We start from the raw sequence: 19,464 nt of genomic DNA, 5'->3' as shown, positions 1-19,464 counted from the left end.
CTGTGATTTGCTTTGGGATAGATATGGGGTTTTTTGTTTTTTTTTCCTCTTTTGGAAACGTTTTCAAATCCAGGAAATGCTCGAAAAGAAAATGGACAGAAATCAGAACCTTTTTTGGGATATTTTGATTGAGAGAAGATAGATAATTGTATGACTATACGTAATGGACTCAGGAGGAGAGCGCAATATACAACAATATAAATAAAAAATTATAAAAAAAAAAAAATGAGTTCCACAGTATTTTAGTGTTTTACGGAAGTATCTAATAAAATTATTTTGTGCATTTGAGATGGAATACAGCTGAGAGCAAACAAACAGTCGTAGGAGGATGAGTGTCTTTATAGTTTAATATTATTCAACATAAACACCATCTGATGGTTCTGCTCTTCTATGGGTTTTATTATTTGAGAGCACAGAGAGAACAGAAGGAACAAGATCACAAAAAAAATAACACTGATTTGTGGATATACTTAAAGTGATTTTAAAGATTAGAGGTCAAAATCTTTTACAGGTACCATTTACAACCACGATACGATGCTGGATTTATTCCCAAGAAACTGACATTAATTGAAGAAAACAGTTTATAGTTTTTCCCCGTATTAATTCACACACTACACTGACTGTGTAAACTCCTAAATCTGCTATTAATCTATTTTCGCCTAGATCCTGTTCCCATTCGACTCTTGTAATAGTACAGAGCGCTAGCCAGACTAAACACCTGTTTATTACAGGAGAGAAACTAATGCAATGCAGTCTAGACAACAGAGGAAGAGAGCCAGAGTCAGAAAAAGACACAAGAGAAACAAAGATGTGATGGACAGTAAAAAGTCTCCTAACCTTGAGAACTCCCCCAAGGTTATTGGCATTGATCAGGGTTGGATTTCAGGGCAGCTTTTGGGCCAGAGAGCATGAATTAGTAATGCACAAATCTATAATCTGATGAAAAGTCTGAAAATGATGCCAATGCCACACTAGCTTCTTCTGCGCTGATGCTGCATGGCTAAACGCATGCTGATGTGGAGTCTTCTCTCTCTGTCTATCTGTAGATGTGTGTATGTGTACATTTCACCCACCCATTGTTCAATACCTGCGAGTAACTCTAGTGACACTAGCTGAATTTAGGATAGTTCATCACTGCAGTACAGTTCCACAAATGTGCAGAAACTAAGCTGAGCTTGTGGTGGCCAAACACATTCCGAAGAAACTTTATTGTTGTATTTTTGTCTTTAATTGATCACCTATCAATCATTAATGAAACAATATAGCTATCTCAGAGCACTTTCCTTAGACCTCTGATTAAAAAAAAAAAGTACTTGTTTAGCTGAGCATAATCTGTAAAATTCATTGATTTACAGTGAAATTATAAATATCTCTATATGTAAAGCACCATAATTGTGGATACAAATCAAGAATCAGGTATAGTCCAATAATCTGGTCAGGACGGCACTCTCTCAACCACATTGCATTAGTTTCAAAATTTCAGCTCACTGCTTGTAGCCCTCCTGCTCTTCAGTGACAATGCAGCGCTCTCTCCATCCTTCTTTCTCTCTAACCCTTCTTACTCCTTCTGTCTCCTATATCTAATTCAATCAAGGTAGAAATTCAATTTGTCTCAGGTATAATTCAAAATACTACACCCTTCCCGGCAACGTCTTATACACTGTAATGTGATGTCTCATACTGAAACACATGGCCTGATGTCCTGTAGTAAATCAAGCTTTCATCAGACCACTTACTGGACACAACATACATACTGCATGAATCCCATTAGCACATGACGACTAAACACCCCTGCGTGTGTATGTATACTGCGACTGCGTAGGGACACTACAGAGAGTGATCTGTCTAAAGGTGGAGTTTGTAATGTTTGAAAATTTCTTGGCCTGCAGAATTTTCAGGGCAGATTCCTTTTTTTTTTTCCCTATTGTAGGAGGAAAAAATATTTACAGTACTGAAATGCTCACTAATTTGTTAATTTCAGGATTTGGTTTAGAAATCATGACTCAGAAATCGTCTCAGCTTATGCACGGCTTCTCAATCCTGCCCTTTTTTCCTTGCCCGATAGAAATATGGCAGAGGAAGGAGGTCTATTATAGTCCAATAGTCAATGTTTTACCGCAATTACAATTAATGCCAAGTAGAAATCTCTACAAATTTCTTTCATTCATCGTTTTCATTCTCCTGTGCTCTCCTTATATCATTTCATCACTGTTATTCTGTCCCCTGTACTGCCCTTTACTCACCAACACCATCCAGTGTCCCTGTTACTGAACTCACCTCTACACCACCTCAAACTCTGGCACAATTACAACGTATTCAGACTCATGACCTTTTACCTCCATTGTACATTAACGCTCTAGTCGTCCTACTGCTGCCTGAACAATGCGCTGGATCTTGTGTGGATCTGCAACTCAATTTTCAGGGGTTCTTTTTCTTCCTCCTCCTCCCTCCTGCTGCGCTTAGAGCCAGATGGCACAGGGTAGAAAAATCAATTAGAGCTCCACCTAAGGGGCAGGGGGAGTTTATCCCAGCCGACCCCTCCTGAAGCATGGGCATGGGAAGGATCACTCGCTCTTCCTGCTGCCAGCGTCTATCAGTTCAACACTAATCCACTTCGCTCTCTGCCTCCGCCCACTCTAACCTCATTAGAGCACTGAGAGAGCGAGAGATAAAGGTGGGGGCATGGGGCGTGTTTGGAAGTACAGTGTACTTATGCTAAATGCTGAATTACAAGTGCATGCACATGCAATTGGGCAGGGGTGGAGCAGGAAAGACCATAAAGACAGATTATTCTGGGTCTGTGTTAGAATAAGCTGTCAGAAAGTGAGAAGAAAAATGAGAAGCGGCTAAAAGAGCATCATCTGTAGGGAAAAAAAAAACAGCTGGCAGTATGGATTACGATTTCATCACAAGGCAAAACATAGTACATGGCATTACAGTTTTATAGAAATACTTCCTTTAAATATTTAAAAATATTCAGAAAGCATGTGCTAACAAAATTGATACCGGTTCTATGCTGAATGGAGGAGGTGAAGGAAGATTCATTCAGGAGACAAGTTGGATGTAAAGGCATGCTGTAACATTTACATCCTCTTACCAGCACATGTATAGCATATGTGCAAGTATGACATAAAGAGGTCTTTGTAGGGAGAAAACAACAGAAAAGCAGTCCAAGTTCTCACATCGTACGGATATTTTAAAGCAATTTCCATCTGAGTGACTGACCAGAAACATAAAGCATGTTGTATTTGAATCTTTACAACTAATTTGGTGGTCAAGTGACTTCAGTATGGTCAGCATCAGGACACTGCACACATGGCTCACTACATCACGTGACTGAGTAGCGAGACTCACACTGCCCACGTGTGCACACTGCGGGGTTTGTTGCACACGACCCTGCTCAATAGATCACTCACTTCTACACATTGACATAAATATCTGCCTCTCAGCTCCCCAATGGACCTTTAGATCACATGCCACAATCCCAGAAAGGTAATGTGTTTGTAGCCTAGTTAGGATTTGTCCCATGAGGATACATTGATCATTTCCGTATTATATTTCTGTGGAATTATTATGAAAAAGCTGAGATATTAATACCTTGCTCTAGAGGCTTTAGTGTTTGGCTTAATATAAGCTTAAATCATATAGGACATTTGATGCCACTTTTGTTGCAGCTGAAAATTCAGTGTAAATTATAATCTTTTTGCTTATGCATCATGCAAAAAAAAAAAAAAAAAACATCATCAAATCTGGTAAAGAGGTAGCCATAGTCAGTACCATGTCAAACAAAACTCACTCACAACAAAAGGGCAGTTGTTCACATGAATAAACCTTTACAGTTAAAGAATTGTTCTCTTTATCTTGTGCAGGGTCACAGATTTAGAGCCTCATTCACAACTAGGGGCAATTTAGACTGGCCAATCCACTTACCCAAATGTTTTTGTTTGTTGGCTGAAACTGGAGAACTCAGAGAAAACAGATGCAGAGAACATAAAGTTGTCACAGACAGTAACCTGAGCTCAGGATCGACCCGAGACAAACTCAACCCACTGCATCCCTGTGCTGCCTGAAGCAAAACCATAAAACTTAATATTCCATTATTATTATTATTATTATGTAGGCTTTTTCCGATGAATTGGAGCTGAACGTTTTGTCCCGTGAGATAGAAATTCACCACATATATTCATTTCTCTGGAAAGGAAGTAACGTCTGCAAAGATGAAATACACAGATAGAAAGCTTCACTTGCAAATACATTTGACTGAAGAATCCATGAAAAACATTTCACAAAACCAGCAGTTGGTGGAATTCACCGTTTTTAGACTTTCAGTAAAGTTTCTTGCAGGTTTATCATTGTTTTATTAGAAACAGGAAACATGTTAGAATTCTAATTTGTCATAATAATGCATAGACTCAAGCTGAAGTAGACTGAGATTAATTTAAAGTACACTCATTTCACAGTCGGTCAGTAATCTGTGAGTAGCCCGGAGTGACTAAAGACGATTCGTTTCTTACAGTGTTCCTTCTACCCTAAAAATGCTTACGGGAGTAAAAGTCCATAAGAGGATGCTGCATGTTATCTGCACAAGATGCCCTGATTGATTTTCACCTTGAAACACATTTCTCATAGCCACAGTGGAGCAGCTTCAGTTAGCAATGTGCCTGCTTGAGTACCCGCCATAAATCACCTCAACAACGAGGCTCGAGTGCACGCGTGTAAGAGATGTGTCTGGGTGGGCAAGAGTGTAAAGTAAACTCAAGGGAAAACACAGTCATAATACCAGCACAAACACCCCTCATTTATCATGCAAAAGTGTGTGCACATACTCACACACACACATAAGCTACACACCAACAACCCTATGATTTCTCAGGCTATAATTAAGAAGCACTCGCAGCTATTTATAAGTGTGATCGTCACTTAGTAGCACTAATAAGGAGGTTAGATGTTGAAACACGTATCATTATGTCTCTGAGGGTAGCACAGGCTCTGTTATTGACTCCACATCCTAATAAGCTGCTGACTAGGACCAGCTCTATTGCTGTGGCCTGAAGAGGACTCATCAGAAAGGAAGAGAGACCCACCACATGGCCGTCAGGAGCAAATTAGTAGCTCAAGCCAAATTAGTAGGTAGGAGCACTCCAAACCGAAAGAGTGTGAGGAGAGAGCCCTGTGTTAAAAATCACAGCAAAATCACATGCTGTACTTTTTCCCCGGGAGCTTTCAGGTGTTGCCTCAAGCTTAATTTATGGGCCCTTTAACGATGGCTCAGGTAATGTAGCATGGCTAAGCCTATCACACAGCAGCCTTCAGCACTAAAAGGACATGCAGAAGGGGCTCATTATCTGTCCCGCTCAATACCACAAGCTTTATATTTATTGCCTTCTTAATGGGGATGATTGTATTAGCGAAGGAAGGGACATGAATTTGCATGTGTGTTGTGGGGGTGGTGTTACAGTGTTTAGATATACCAACCTGGTATTTCAAGCATTTTTGCAATTACCTTATGTAAATCCTAAATAAAATGTCTGTTTAAAATGCATTGGATTTTCCAAAGCAAAAAGACATTAAGTCCAACCACGAGGACTTCATTAATACTGAAGCACAGCCCATGACATTTAAAATACATGATTATGTCACCGGGACGCACAGAAATGTGTTTTAACGCAAGCTTATGCAAAATTATTTGCAAATAGAGTTCAAACACTTGAGCAATATCTTTACTGGGGAATGACTGGAATATATTATTAGTGATTATTTGAATATATCCTAGGCTATGTAGAGAAAGAAAGAAATAATGCTGATATGTACTTAAGAACAGTAAAATGAGTCAATTGCCTGCAGTAAAAACTGACGAGCAAACCGACGTATTACAGCTTTATAATTTTCTGAAAATATTAGCGCATTCATACGAAAAAAAAAAAAATACACATGTGCACTCAGTGGGCTGGAGGCCTGGTTCCCCTTCTGAGGCTAAAGTAAAATATAAATTCTTACTGGTAGGCCGCTCTTATAAGTGTCAAGAAGACAGATCGACTAGAGAATTATAGTCAACTAAAACTGTTTACATTCATATAAGCATCCATAAAAGTAGTTACCTTGTCAAATAAAATTCGGCGCTAGTCCTGGGTGCACCCTCCACATGCTAATGATTCTTTGCTGCTTCATTTTGCTGGGCCTGCCAAAGACAAATGAGGTAAGCTTTTAGGGTAAACGTTGTCTTTAGCTATACATTTCGCACTACTTTATCTTTTTAGAACTCGGCAGCATTAGCCTTTCAACAATACTGCAGTCTCCATGGACACGGGCTGAAACGGACCTAACCGTTTCCACATGTTTCCCATTGAATCCAATTACTCACATTAGGTGTGGCTTCTACACAGGAAATACAGAAACTACTCATGAGACTACAAAGTCTCTGATCAAAGAGGGATTAAAACTTATCTCTGCGATTTTAAAACCACACGCTTACTGCCAAGATGTGTGTGTGTATGTGTAAGACTGGAATAGAATGCCACACACACACCTATTTTAAGCCATGTGGCCATATGAGCTTTATGTTGGTGGGCGCAGAGGCCATGAATTAGAACCATTTGAGTGCTGGAGAAACACTGTAGGAGAAAGTCAGAAAAAAACGACAGAGCACCAAGGTGATGAATGTTTTATGGCTCATAATGGTAAGCTCAAATTACCTCCCCACACTTTGGCCTCCGTGGACCTGAGAGACTTGGAGCTTTTCTGCCTTGCTGCCCTGAAATCCAAAGTAGAGTATGATGTGCACGTCACACACCACTGACGCTCTAGCTGCTCGAACCTGTGGTCAAAGCTCTGAATTATGGATATGAGCTAATTGTTTTCTCATTTGGAAAGTCTGATCCCCTCCCCTCTGCTATACAGGTTGCGGTCTCAGGCAGGGCTGAGATTTTATACTTACCCTGTTATTTGCCTTGTATTTGTCCAATCCAGACAGGCTTCTACTAAAGAAAAAAACACTATATAAAATCTCACTCGGAAAAAGAAATGATAGCCTTAATAAAGATAGCCTAGAATCTGTGGAACACGAGCATTTTATTCACTGACCATTACAGAGATTTTCCAAAAGACACATATTAAAAAAATAAATAAAAAATACTATAGAGGCATAACATGTAGGCGAAGAAACCACACAAGAACAACAATATAGTTTGCATGTGATCTCTTTTTAATTAGGATTAGACATGTCAATGTCAGAAACAGTAGTTAGTCTCACAATTACATTCAAATGTGCTGTTCACAATGCATTGCAATACAACCCTTCATCTGAAGCAATTAATATCTCATATTTATTACTCTAATATTTTATTATACAATATTAGGGAAATCTTTCGAACTTCAAAAGATTTCAAGATCTTTTATCCGTAATCTGTACATATATTTTGGAACTCCTGTATAAAAAGGCTTTTCATTATGTGTACCTGAAAAAAGCATGTGCAGCATGACCACACCATAAACACTATTTCCTGTACAACCCTGCCTTTTTGCTGTTCATACTGATGTGGAGATGTACAGAGAGAAAAGTAGGTGAGGAGATCTATTGATCTGAAACAGGAGCGTTCACGACTGAACGCAAACGTCTCCCCTTTCAAATTCCAGTAACGCAGGAGTGGGAAAGAAGGGGGAGAGAAGTGTAAGGAGGAAGAATTAGAAATAATCCCAATGGCTTGCAAGCGGGGTGTAAATAGGAAAGTTTGAGCAACCTAAGTAAATTCTAAATCGTGGAAATCTGTGTATTTTAGTCCTTCTTTAACACAGAGAACAACCCCCTGACTATGGTTCCACTTGTCCTAATATTGCCATAGTCCAGTTACTTGATTGAGTGCAGAGTTCCTCAGAGCTCACAGAGCCTTTAGATGACCCTATTGGTTGAGATGTTGTCACAATGAGATGAACAGGACAGTAATCTGGTAGTCATTTATGGAAGGGGATGCAAATCTTTCCAGATAGCGGGATTGCAGTCAAAATGGCATATAGCATAAGCTTGGAAAGCAGGACCGGAGAAAAACCAAGTCTATTAAGCCGTGTAAATCCTTCTCAGGGTCCAGTTATTTAATGAGTAATACTGACAAAGCCGTTACGCATATTTATATAGAATAATGGCTCACTTTCCCTCCACAGATTAGCTGTTGAGAAACAATACTGCTTTTCATAATGTTCCATTTATACATTTTTTAAGAAAAAAATATTCAGAAGTGCAGATTTGTCCAAACCAAGAAAAAAATAAAAAGAAACTCCAATCCAGTTTCGGGTTTACTTCACTATTCACTATATACATACACTTGAAATCTCTTCATATTCCAGGATACTCAGCCTACAGCAGATTCGTCATCCAGATTGGTACAGATATGAGTGTAACGTCCAGGTAGAGCAAGGAGGATGGAGGATGATCCACTGTGCCAAACAAATGAACAAATCCATCCAGCTTATTCTCAATCAGGAGTAGCAGCTCCTTTTCAGGAATACTAAAAACCAGAGAAACAGCTGCACAGCTTCAATAGTCCAAAAGCAGGAAGTGCATGAAGTACCTTTTTAATATTCTTGTGTTATTTCAACCATTTAGCAATGTTATAATGCAGATATTCTTCTCTTTATATGTTCGGTATTAAGCCTGGTCCACAGCAAATGAAGCATGCCTTTGCTTTTACATGATGGATTCTGCAGTGGTTATGGTTTGGCATTATTTTTGGAATAAGCACATGAGAGGACAGTTCCCAGGGGCTCTACCTGCCAAATATGTTGTCATATTCCAAGAGGATAAGTTCTACAATCTGATTCTGGTAGACCATATGGACAGCCATGTTGCCCGTCTCTGTCTCAGGTCGCAGGAGGGTCGGACCAAACACAATGGCCACGCTCTGAGTCGTCATCCTGTTGGCCTCTCCGTGTTCTATCACTCTGAAGAGAGATGGAGAGACAAAGATTCACAACGGTCCCTTTAACAAACATGAATTATTAGCAATATATTCAAGCATATGATTAAAAAAAAACAACAACGACTGAAAACAACACAAGCCCAAGGTGGAACAGAAAATCTTTTACTATAATGTAAACATACGAGCCTGGGTTTAATATTTCTGCAAGAGTAAAATGTCAGGGCGAGATGTTTATGAACCAGCACTACCTCTATCCTCCATCTCCAGTTAGACAGGACTAAGAGTCATTTAAATGCAAATGGAGGCAAATGTCAGTGTTTGATATGCCGATGAAATCTGAACTCAGTCCCAACACAGACCTAAAAGAGTGAGATAGCAGGCTGCAGTGATCATAATGAACGACTACACCCTCTAGCACCACCTTTATCTACTCACCTTTTCCATCGAGCTGGCCACAGCAAGAGCACTGTGTAAAAGATGTTTAGAGTGGCTCTAAGTGACACTCAATCAAAATAATGGAGGTGATAAACCTGCTCGAAGATTACGGCGAGCTCTATGACCTTTCTGTAACACTGCTATTCGGTTTTCAAGACCATGTGTTAATTTTGGGCCACCATTACAGTTGGTTACTGCTAGTCCTCTAACTGAATAAGCAGATGTAAATTCCAGATTTACAGGAGCACAACACTGTTTAGATCTCTGCTCCAACACTACACTGATGCAGACACCATTAACAGAACTAAATATAACCTATTAACTCCTCTGATTGGATTTTCAATACAAAGAAATGTATGTGTAGAGACATTTCATCACCACTTTATACATGAAGACGTCTTTAAATACCACTCACATACACACAAAATGACCCCTTAGAGGGTTACACAAAAGCAGGCTAAAATGATAATCCTGATTATATTGCCCAATAGTTACATTATAATTATTCAATTCATTTAAGAACTATGAATTTTTATTGGACTGTATTATCGTGTTAAAATCAATTGATCTTCTTCCTCATTGCATACTCAAAGACTGCATTCCTTTACATGGATAAACCTGAATCAGAGTAAGAGAGCTCCCAATATATGTTGTTATATTAATAAAAATATCTTTTTAAAGCTAAATAAAAATTCAACTTCAAACATTGCATGCAACAAATAGTTGGAGTATAGTAGTAAATATCATCTTATTAAAAAATATTAATAAGATTGTGTATATTTTATATATATATATATATATATAAATAACTAATTCATCATAATTAATTAAAATCCTTAACACAATTTAAATATTACGTGATTAACCATGCAGCCATACTCCTGTATCACATAAAATGATTCAATACCTTGACCTCTCATCTTCATATCATGGAGTGGTGCTGTGTGTGAGAGCTGAGAGCGTTTTATGGGTGTGTAAGAGGTGAATTACAGGTCAATGTGAGCACTTCATCAATGACAATGTCACAGACAATTTGTCTCTTTAGGTCCTCTTAAATTACTAGCCCACACTGGAAGGTACAGACGTGCGTTCCTTATGCTTAACAACATACATCTTTATTCTTAGATTCACAAAGGTACTAAATGATATGCTTTCAACTTTTAATCTTAATAAGCTTCTGCATAATGCAGTCTGCTCGATACAACATGCCTGTGCTCACATTCCATTACATAAACCCCACGGTAAACATCTCACTATATAGGTCAAGTATCATCTTCAAATGCAGCAGTTGGTGTGCTTGGATCCTGCATACTGCAGAGCATTATGGGAATTCTGAAGTGCACCTGATAATTACCATTGTGTTAGCATCTTTCCAGAGCTACTAAAATGACATAGCTCTGTTCAGTTAACGAGGAATGAAATGCATTTCATATCCACAAACTGAATTCATGAGTAATGTAAACGTGAAGGATGAGACTATTGAATGTGAGAGCACTTTATGCTGATGTGGCAGGTCAGAGTAGTGAGCAGTAAAACAGTGTGTATTTTGGGCATTTGTTAAAAAATTATGGTATAAATGGCAATGCATTTAAGTGTGCCGAAGTGCATCATTAAATTTTTAAGACTATTTAAGGTACACTTAAAAATGGCATGGAAGGCCCAAAATGGGGGTAGAGATTAAAGTAGGTAGGGTTATTATAAGGGTAATACATTAATGTAATAAACCCACAGCACCACACACAGACTATACAGTGTCTGACATTTCAGTATCCCTCTCTCTTTCATTTTGATAATTCCAGCATCACATCATGGTGTCATGAGGATGTGGTCTATCACCTATCTCCCCACATATCTCCCTCCCTCCCTGCCATCACCCAGTCTCTTCCATAATGATGTAGCTGGCCAGTTTCCAGATCTGTCTCAGTAATGGAGTGAGATAACTCAATACAGACAGCTTGCACAGAACACATGCCGTACCCTACTCACCTCTAAAGAACATGAACATACACACACTTCAAATCAATACACTGCTCCTTCCCCAGCCTTATGGAATATAAGAGTGAATCCATTACACTTCAAAGTAACACTTTAAGCTCCAAAGGTTATCAGATATAGGAGTTTACCTTTTCAGGTGTCTGAATAGGACTTGCATTGTTTCCTGATTCGGCTTTGGCAGCTGCTTGATTAAATCTTTTATGGCCTGAACTCGCTGCTTGTAGTCTGAGTTTTCTGTTGGAGGAAAAAAGAATCAAACAAAATAACAGCAGCATTAATGTTGGCCCTGTGATCAGTTCTGATAAAACATGGTTTGTGGCGCCCTCTAGTGGCCATGCAAGTCTTTACAAACGTCACATACAAACGAGCTCAAACACTGAATAGCACATTTCTAGGTACAGCATTTAAGATGTGAAATATAGGACAATTTTAGACATTTTTTCTGGATTTGTAAATCAGTAATATATCAGCAATCACTATAATACACTGTTTTGGTGATACCACAACTCAAGTAAGCTCATTTTACTCGCTTTTGGTAATGTGTGTATATATATATATATATATATATATATATATATATATATATATATATATATATATATATATATATATATATATATATATATATATATATATTGCTTTGTTTGAAAAGTTCCATGTTCACTCATTTAGTGCTTATTTATTTGGTATCTATTGTACATATGGGGCAAACTACTATAGACAGAGACAAAGGCATGGACTTACTGATGGCATTAACAAAGTCATTAAAGGAGGAATAGGTGAAAAGGGGCTCTGGAAGCTCCCGGAAAAACATCTTCAGTGCACCAGTTATCACATGGATATCCTCCCATTTACTGTCCGCTAGATCCACCTTCTCATCTGTTATGGACACAAACACACACGAGTTCATCTACATCTGAGTAACTGCTATTATATAAATTATAGATCAAGTTTAAATACAATTATATAAACAGTAATTGCATTTGTAATAATTGCAACTACATAAATATACACACAGTCCATACCATGATTGACAGCAAAGCGCAGTTTCTGAATGACAGCCAGGTTTCCACTGACTCTGTACAATCCATCAACATTTAAGCCTGTATTTGGAGAAAAAGTCATTTTAGTTTATGAATCAACAATCCATGATTCATTAATAAACAGGGCAAAGTGTCCTAAAATTACATTCATTTCAAATAACACAAGGCTGTATGAGATGTCGTAAAATGCTCCTGTGTACCTGTGTTCTCCACATGCTCAATACACATTCGGACAAAGTTGGGTACGGAGGTGTTCTCCCTGGAACAGAGACTGGTCATACTGCAGCCAAACACCTGATCTGAAAACAGAGCACATAGCAGAACATGTAACACGGAACAGAAAGCAACCACTAAAAGCCAATAAACTGGATCATGCCCTTCATCTATATTTATTCCCTAATAATAGTCCTGGTTAAAAGCAGAGACCAAGAAGCAAGTGTTAATATTGAACAAATGTGTATGTGGGTATTACCCTTAATGTAGCCTTTGTCTCTGACAGCCTGTAAGGTCGGTCGTCTGGTGAGAAACTTCCTAAGTTTGACTCTGGTCTTCTTCTGATCTGCTGACTCCATAGCGGCACTCTTCATTGCTGTGTACAGATACAAACACTTTATTACACATAACCGAGCAAGTGTGTGTGTTATAGTGAAGTATGCACACTGTTCCATACATTTGCTTTTCTTGAAATCTCTCTGCTCTTTTTCTTTGTCTTGTTTCTCTGTTCCGGGAGACTCTGGCATATCCTCTTCAATAGCCTCATCTGACTCCCAGGCCTATAACACATCATGCAATGAGACAGCAATGAGAGACTGCAGCATCGCTGAGCTTGTGTGAGATTATTATTTGTGAATTAGTTTCATTGAAGTGTACAGTGTTTCTATTTAACGTAAAATAACTGTACAGCCCAAGTTACAGCTTAAGACTGTAATCCATTATACTTAGATGATAGATGTGTACATGAGGATACAATGCACAATAGACTTACGTGTGTATTGACAACCTCAGTGAGAGCCCTGTACCAGTCTGTGATGACGCTGTCTATCTCGGACTGAATCAGCAGCTCTGTGCCCTGACGCGTCTTTAGCTGAGGGACAAAAGGTCAAGCAGGGTCAATGGGCATTAGTTAGATTAACGGAAAAATACAGCACTAAAATATACCACATTATTTAGATTTTTACCTCAATAACATGCTTCTTGCTGGACTTCTCTTTAGATGCCCACTCCACTGACCCACCCCGAAGGTCCACTGCAAATTCTGGCTTCGACTGGTTTCCTCCAAACTTCTCAAAAAATTAAGATGAAATTACGTTAATATGAATATTCTTTCATATCTTTATCGTTAGTGTTATTTCTTCATTAGGGGTGCTGCTCAACCAGGTTATTGATCACAGCTATAACAAGCTTTAGATGCCAGATGTTAGTTATAAATTATAAGGGAAGGATACTACACTAATCACAAGCACCCACAAGTGTTCATTTTACACCATGTTTAAATGCTATATATATATATATATATATATATATATATATATATATATGCAGACACATTCACACGTATTTATTCTTTTTTTTTTTCAAACCACAAGCCAGGCTCTGATCTTGAACCACAATCCAAACATTAAACTAGACTTAAAACGTGGTGGCTTAAAAACTGACATGCAATACGATTCACACATGTTCGTGTTTCACGTGAGGGAAACGCATGCCAGTGTGTGGTCTTCTCAGGCATGTCCAATAGCATCCTACTTGAAAGGAAGAAATGCTTTATGCGGTAACATAGATAAGTCCACAATCTCGGTGAAAGGCAAGCAAAACAGAATGTAGAAGATTACAAATGGTACAAGCAGGATGGAAACATGCAAAGACAGTGTGAGCTGGTGAATCCACATGAGCAGATCTTAGAACAGTATAATTAACAAGAAGAATAATTTTTTCTAAATCATATATAGATTTGTTCACATCAAAATTAAATTCTACCTTTTTACTGTTATTGCTATATTTGCGTAAACAGGTAAGCTAATTTTCGAAAATGATAAACTGTCCTAAACACTGCTCAGGGGGTGAGTGTAAAGAGGCGCAGACATACAGAATAAGGCCCAAAGTGCTTATAGGAGACTGCAGGGCGGGGCTTAACTGAACGCTTCCAGTTGCTTAGCAACGAGAGGAGGAGCTCAGGGAATGAGCCATTGCGGTAGTACGACTTTGAAGAGAAGAGAAGAGAAGAGAAGAGAAGAGAAGAGAAGAGAAGAGAAGAGAAGAGCGAGAATGATAATGTAAGAACAGATTCACGATCACAACACACACTGAGAAGGGAAAATGGGAAGATGAATAACTCAGGAGGAAGCCACCAGATGAATTAATTCTAGTTTAACACTAATTCAGCTTCAATACAAAAGCTAAACCTGGCCTGCAAAGTTTATGCCACCCAGAGTAAAACTGGGGTAAATGGAGGAGACTGAGATCTGCTGACCCCTTAAACGCCTAGCTTTTTTTTTTTTTATACATTTACACTGACCAGGCATAACATTATGTCCACCGGGGCACCCTGAGTGGTCTGCCTCTGTGTAGCCCCACATGCAACAAACTGTAATGTACTGTGTATTGTGACACCTTTCTATCAGAACCAGCATTAACTTCTTCAGCAATTTGAGCAGCAGTAACTCCTCTGTTGGATCGGATCACACGGGCCAGCCTTCACTCCCCATGTGCCTCAATGAGCTTTGGCCGCCCATGACCCTGTCACCGGTTCACCACTGTTCCTTCCTTGGACCACTTTTGATAGATACTGACCACTGCAGACCGGGAACACCTCAGAAGAGCTGCAGTTTTGGAGATGCTCTGATCCAGTGGTCTAGCCATCACAATTTGGCCCTTGTCAAACTCGCTCAAATCCTTACACTTGTCCATTTTTCCTGCTTCTAACACATCAACTTTGAGGACAAAATGTTCACTTGCTGCTTAATATATCCCACCCACTAACAGGTGCCATGATGAGGAGATAATCAGTGTTATTCACTTCACCTCTCTGTGGTCATAATGTTATGCCTGAATGGTATACACTACCGCTCAAAAGTTTGGGATCACTTGCATATTTCAGCTTGATTTTAGCTATGGACGAAGACTCCATCAGCCAATCCATCTTGTGGGAGATGCTCCAGGAAGCATGGGGTGAAATCTCATCAAAATTATCTTGAAAAATTGACAGCTAGAATACCCAGGCTGTAGTTGCTGCAAAAGGTGTTTTTTTTTTTTTATGCAGGCAAAGTTTGAAGAAAACATTCATCATTTCCATCAAAATCATTATTTCTAACTCTGACATGTCAGCATGTCCTGTTCATTTGCTATATTTTCTATTCAGACTAATTTCGTTTGTGTTTCCTTGGAAAACAATAGAATTTTTGAGTGATCCCAAACTTTTGAGGGGTAGTGTATATTAAATATTATTCTCTTCTTAAAAACGATTCAGTGACTACAACTCATATGTAGTATGAGAGTGGGAAAATACAAGCCTGGGAGCTTAAGGGGTTAAAGTGTATGGAGTAACAGACAGAATACAGACCCATAACACCTTCAAAATAAAGGACACTTAAAAATCAGAGAACTGAGAGAAGAGCAGAAGTGAACACACCCAGCTGGTGGCGCTGTTCTGACCCTTAGCAAACAGCAGTGTGGAACCCTGCAGTACCGTCCAGGAGGAGGTCCAGTTCTTCCTATACAGCAAGAAGAGAGCAGAATTACACTCCTCTAATAGGTACAAATGCGCCAATTACAAATCTACAATCTATACACAATGTGATCTTTAAATGTGTGTTGATTCAGGTGCATACTGTACCTGACTTTCTTTCCATTCTCAGTGATCTTGGTGACATTGAGAACACCACACTTTTCTGACAGCTATAACAGAGAAACAAAATGACTGATTAGAATGACTGGTAATTGCATGACTTGTGGCAAGAGAGAAACATATTTGTCTACTGACTCTACTGATTACTCCACATTGTAGATCATGAAGAAAGTGATCTAAAAATCAGCCAAGAACTTCAGGAAGGTCTGGTGCACTCACTCAAACTCTCAATGTGTTCATTTATACAGTATCTCACAAAAGTGAGTACACCCCTCTAATTTCAGAAAACAATTTCAAAGGACAATACTATAGAAATGAAACTTAAATATTTTATGATAATATCTTATGATGTATTTTAGAGTAGTCAATGTGCAGCTTGTATAGCAGTATAGATTTTCCGTCCTCTGAAAATAACTCAACATACAGACATTATTGTCTAAATACACTATATTGCCAAAAGTATTCGCTCACCCATCCAAATAATCAGAATCAGGTGTTTCAATCACTTCCATGGCCACAGGTGTATAAAATCAAGCACCTAGGCATGCAGACTGTTTTTACAAACATTTGTGAAAGAATGGGTCGCTCTCAGGAGCTCAGTGAATTCCAGCGTGGAACTGTGATAGGATGCCACCTGTGCAACAAATCCAGTCGTGAAATTTCCTCGCTCCTAAATATTCCACAGTCAACTGTCAGCTGTATTATAAGAACATGGAAGTGTTTGGGAACGACAGCAACTCAGCCACGAAGTGGTAGGCCACGTAAACTGACGGAGCGGGGTCAGCGGATGCTGAGGCGCATAGTGCGAAGAGGTCGCCAACTTTCTGTAGAGTCAATCGCTACAGACCTCCAAACTTCATGTGGCCTTCAGATTAGCTCAAGAACAGTGCGCAGAGAGCTTCATGGAATGGGTTTCCATGGCTGAGCAGCTGCATCCAAGCCATACATCACCAAGTGCAATGCAAAGCGTCGGATGCAGTGGTGTAAAGCACGCCGCCACTGGACTCTAGAGCAGTGGAGACGCGTTCTCTGGAGTGATGAATCGCGCTTCTCCATCTGGCAATCTGATGGACGAGTCTGGGTTTGGCGGTTGCCAGGAGAACGGTACTTGTCTGACTGCATTGTGCCAAGTGTAAAGTTTGGTGGAGGGGGGATTATGGTGTGGGGTTGTTTTTCAGGAGCTGGGCTTGGCCCCTTAGTTCCAGTGAAAGGAACTCTGAATGCTTCAGCATACCAAGACATTTTGGACAATTCCATGCTCCCAACTTTGTGGGAACAGTTTGGAGCTGGCCCCTTCCTCTTCCAACATGACTGTGCACCAGTGCACAAAGCAAGGTCCATAAAGACATGGATGACAGAGTCTGGTGTGGATGAACTTGACTGGCCTGCACAGAGTCCTGACCTCAACCCGATAGAACACCTTTGGGATGAATTAGAGCGGAGACTGAGAGCCAGGCGTTCTCGTCCAACATCAGTGTGTGACCTCACAAATGCGCTTCTGGAAGAATGGTCAAAAATTCCCATAAATACACTCCTAAACCTTGTGGACAGCCTTCCCAGAAGAGTTGAAGCTGTTATAGCTGCAAAGGGTGGACCGACGTCATATTGAACCCTATGGATTAGGAATGGGATGTCACTTAAGTTCATATGCGAGTCAAGGCAGGTGAGCGAATACTTTTGGCAATATAGTGTAGCTGGCAAGAAAAGTGAATACACCCTAAGTGATAACAGCTGTACATTGTTTAACCATGCAAAGTCACATGTCCTATTTATCATGTTCATGTGTTTGTCAGCTTGATAGGACCATACAAATGTGTGTATCTTATATTAGAGCATTTAATATTTGGTGCTTTGAGTACAATTTACTCATACTGACCACTGGATGATCAACATGGCACCTCATGGCAAAGAACTCTCAGAGGATGTGAGAATTAGAATTGTTACTCTCCACAAAGACGGGTTAGGCTACAAGAAGATCGGTAACACCCTGAAACTGAGTTACAGTACAGTGGCCAAGGTCATATAGAGGTTTTCCAAGACAGGTTCCACTCAGAACAGGCCTCGCAAGGGTCGATCAGAGTCCTCGAGCTGTGCGTCAGGTGCAGAAGCTGGCTTTAAAAAACAGACGCATGAGTGCTGCCAGCATTGCTTTAGAGGCTGCAGAAGCGAGAGGTCAGCTTGTCAGTGCTCAGACCATACACCGCACACTGCAACGAGTTGGTTTGCATGGCCATCATCCCAGAAGGAAGCCTCTTCTGAAGCTGGCTCACAAGAAAGCCTGCAAACAGTTTGCTGAAGACAACCTGTCCAAGAGCATGAATTACTGTCATGTGGTCTGATGAGACTAACGTGCCCTGGTGAGGAGTACCAAGAATATTGTCTCTTGCCTAAAATTTTCATTTCTATAGTATTGTCCCTTGAGAACATATAATAAAGTGGTTGTTGAAATGTGAGGGGTGTACTCAGTTTTGTAAGATTCTGTAAGTTTGTACATGCCAATGATGATTTATGCTTAAATGTTATGTGTTTAACTATAAACAAGTCATTAAAAATTGGTTGCAATGATTATCTACTAATTTATGATCATTTTCAAGAAATTATGCATTGTATAGCTGTCATGCACACAGGGTAAGTGAGACTAAGGTTAATCAGATTAAAAGAGTACTATACACACCGACAGACACGAATATACACATGCATTAGTATGTATACTAACTGTAGATGAGTGTTTAGGTGAAGAAGGACAGGAGTCAGAGTCAGGGGAGTTATGTTTGTTGGTCCCAGACTCCTAAAAAAACCAAAAATATGAAATAAAGAGCAAAGTTAGTTGAGTAGAGGGGGAGATTTAAGATGAAGGAATGAGTGCAAAGAGATCTGAGGCAGTCTGAAGGTTTGTCAAATTCCCCTGTTAGCTAAACCAGTAGCATTATTAGAGAGCAATTGTTATTTATTCAGTATTTCATATTTTTGCAATCTGGTGTTGATGCCAACGTTTTCCAGAACATTCAGTACAGTAATGAGGAAGCCATGCAGGGAGAAACACACCTTCAGAATATATTCACAGGTTAGTGCAATCTACATGATTCAGTTTTAATCAAGCAGCATCCTCTCACCTGCACTCACACAAACACACACACACGAGCATGTGCACACACACACACACACACACACATAAGCGTGTGCTGAAATTTGTGCCGATTTGTTCTATTTCAATGATTTCCATAAAAGCAGTTTCCAT

General features: G+C 39.5%; 1 protein-coding gene across 9 annotated transcripts in view; it reads right to left on the bottom strand.

Annotated features, from left to right (window-relative positions):
• Positions 1 to 7,180: 7,180 nt before the first annotated feature.
• Positions 7,181 to 19,464, bottom strand: part of arhgap12b (Rho GTPase activating protein 12b) — a 47,672-nt gene continuing 35,388 nt past the window's right edge. For 4 of the 9 annotated variants that reach the window (XM_058407174.1, XM_058407176.1, XM_058407182.1 and 1 more), the window contains 13 exons: positions 18,943 to 19,014; positions 16,215 to 16,276; positions 16,011 to 16,092; positions 14,469 to 14,582; positions 13,561 to 13,662; positions 13,368 to 13,466; positions 13,053 to 13,155; positions 12,855 to 12,971; positions 12,583 to 12,681; positions 12,365 to 12,442; positions 12,084 to 12,218; positions 11,468 to 11,573; positions 7,181 to 8,931 (listed from right to left, as the gene is read on the bottom strand). In XM_058407174.1, coding sequence (XP_058263157.1) covers positions 8,757 to 8,931; positions 11,468 to 11,573; positions 12,084 to 12,218; positions 12,365 to 12,442; positions 12,583 to 12,681; positions 12,855 to 12,971; positions 13,053 to 13,155; positions 13,368 to 13,466; positions 13,561 to 13,662; positions 14,469 to 14,582; positions 16,011 to 16,092; positions 16,215 to 16,276; positions 18,943 to 19,014 — 1,344 coding nt within the window. In that variant the 3' untranslated portion in view covers positions 7,181 to 8,756. The remainder of the gene's footprint in view (positions 8,932 to 11,467; positions 11,574 to 12,083; positions 12,219 to 12,364; positions 12,443 to 12,582; positions 12,682 to 12,854; positions 12,972 to 13,052; positions 13,156 to 13,367; positions 13,467 to 13,560; positions 13,663 to 14,468; positions 14,583 to 16,010; positions 16,093 to 16,214; positions 16,277 to 18,942; positions 19,015 to 19,464) is intronic. The other 5 variants (XM_058407175.1, XM_058407178.1, XM_058407177.1 and 2 more) reach the window with 3 other exon arrangements.

This window comes from Hemibagrus wyckioides, linkage group LG13 (assembly GCF_019097595.1).
Source record: "Hemibagrus wyckioides isolate EC202008001 linkage group LG13, SWU_Hwy_1.0, whole genome shotgun sequence".
Classification (NCBI taxonomy): Eukaryota; Metazoa; Chordata; class Actinopteri; order Siluriformes; family Bagridae; genus Hemibagrus; species Hemibagrus wyckioides.
This window is presented reverse-complemented; position numbering and strand designations above follow the sequence as displayed.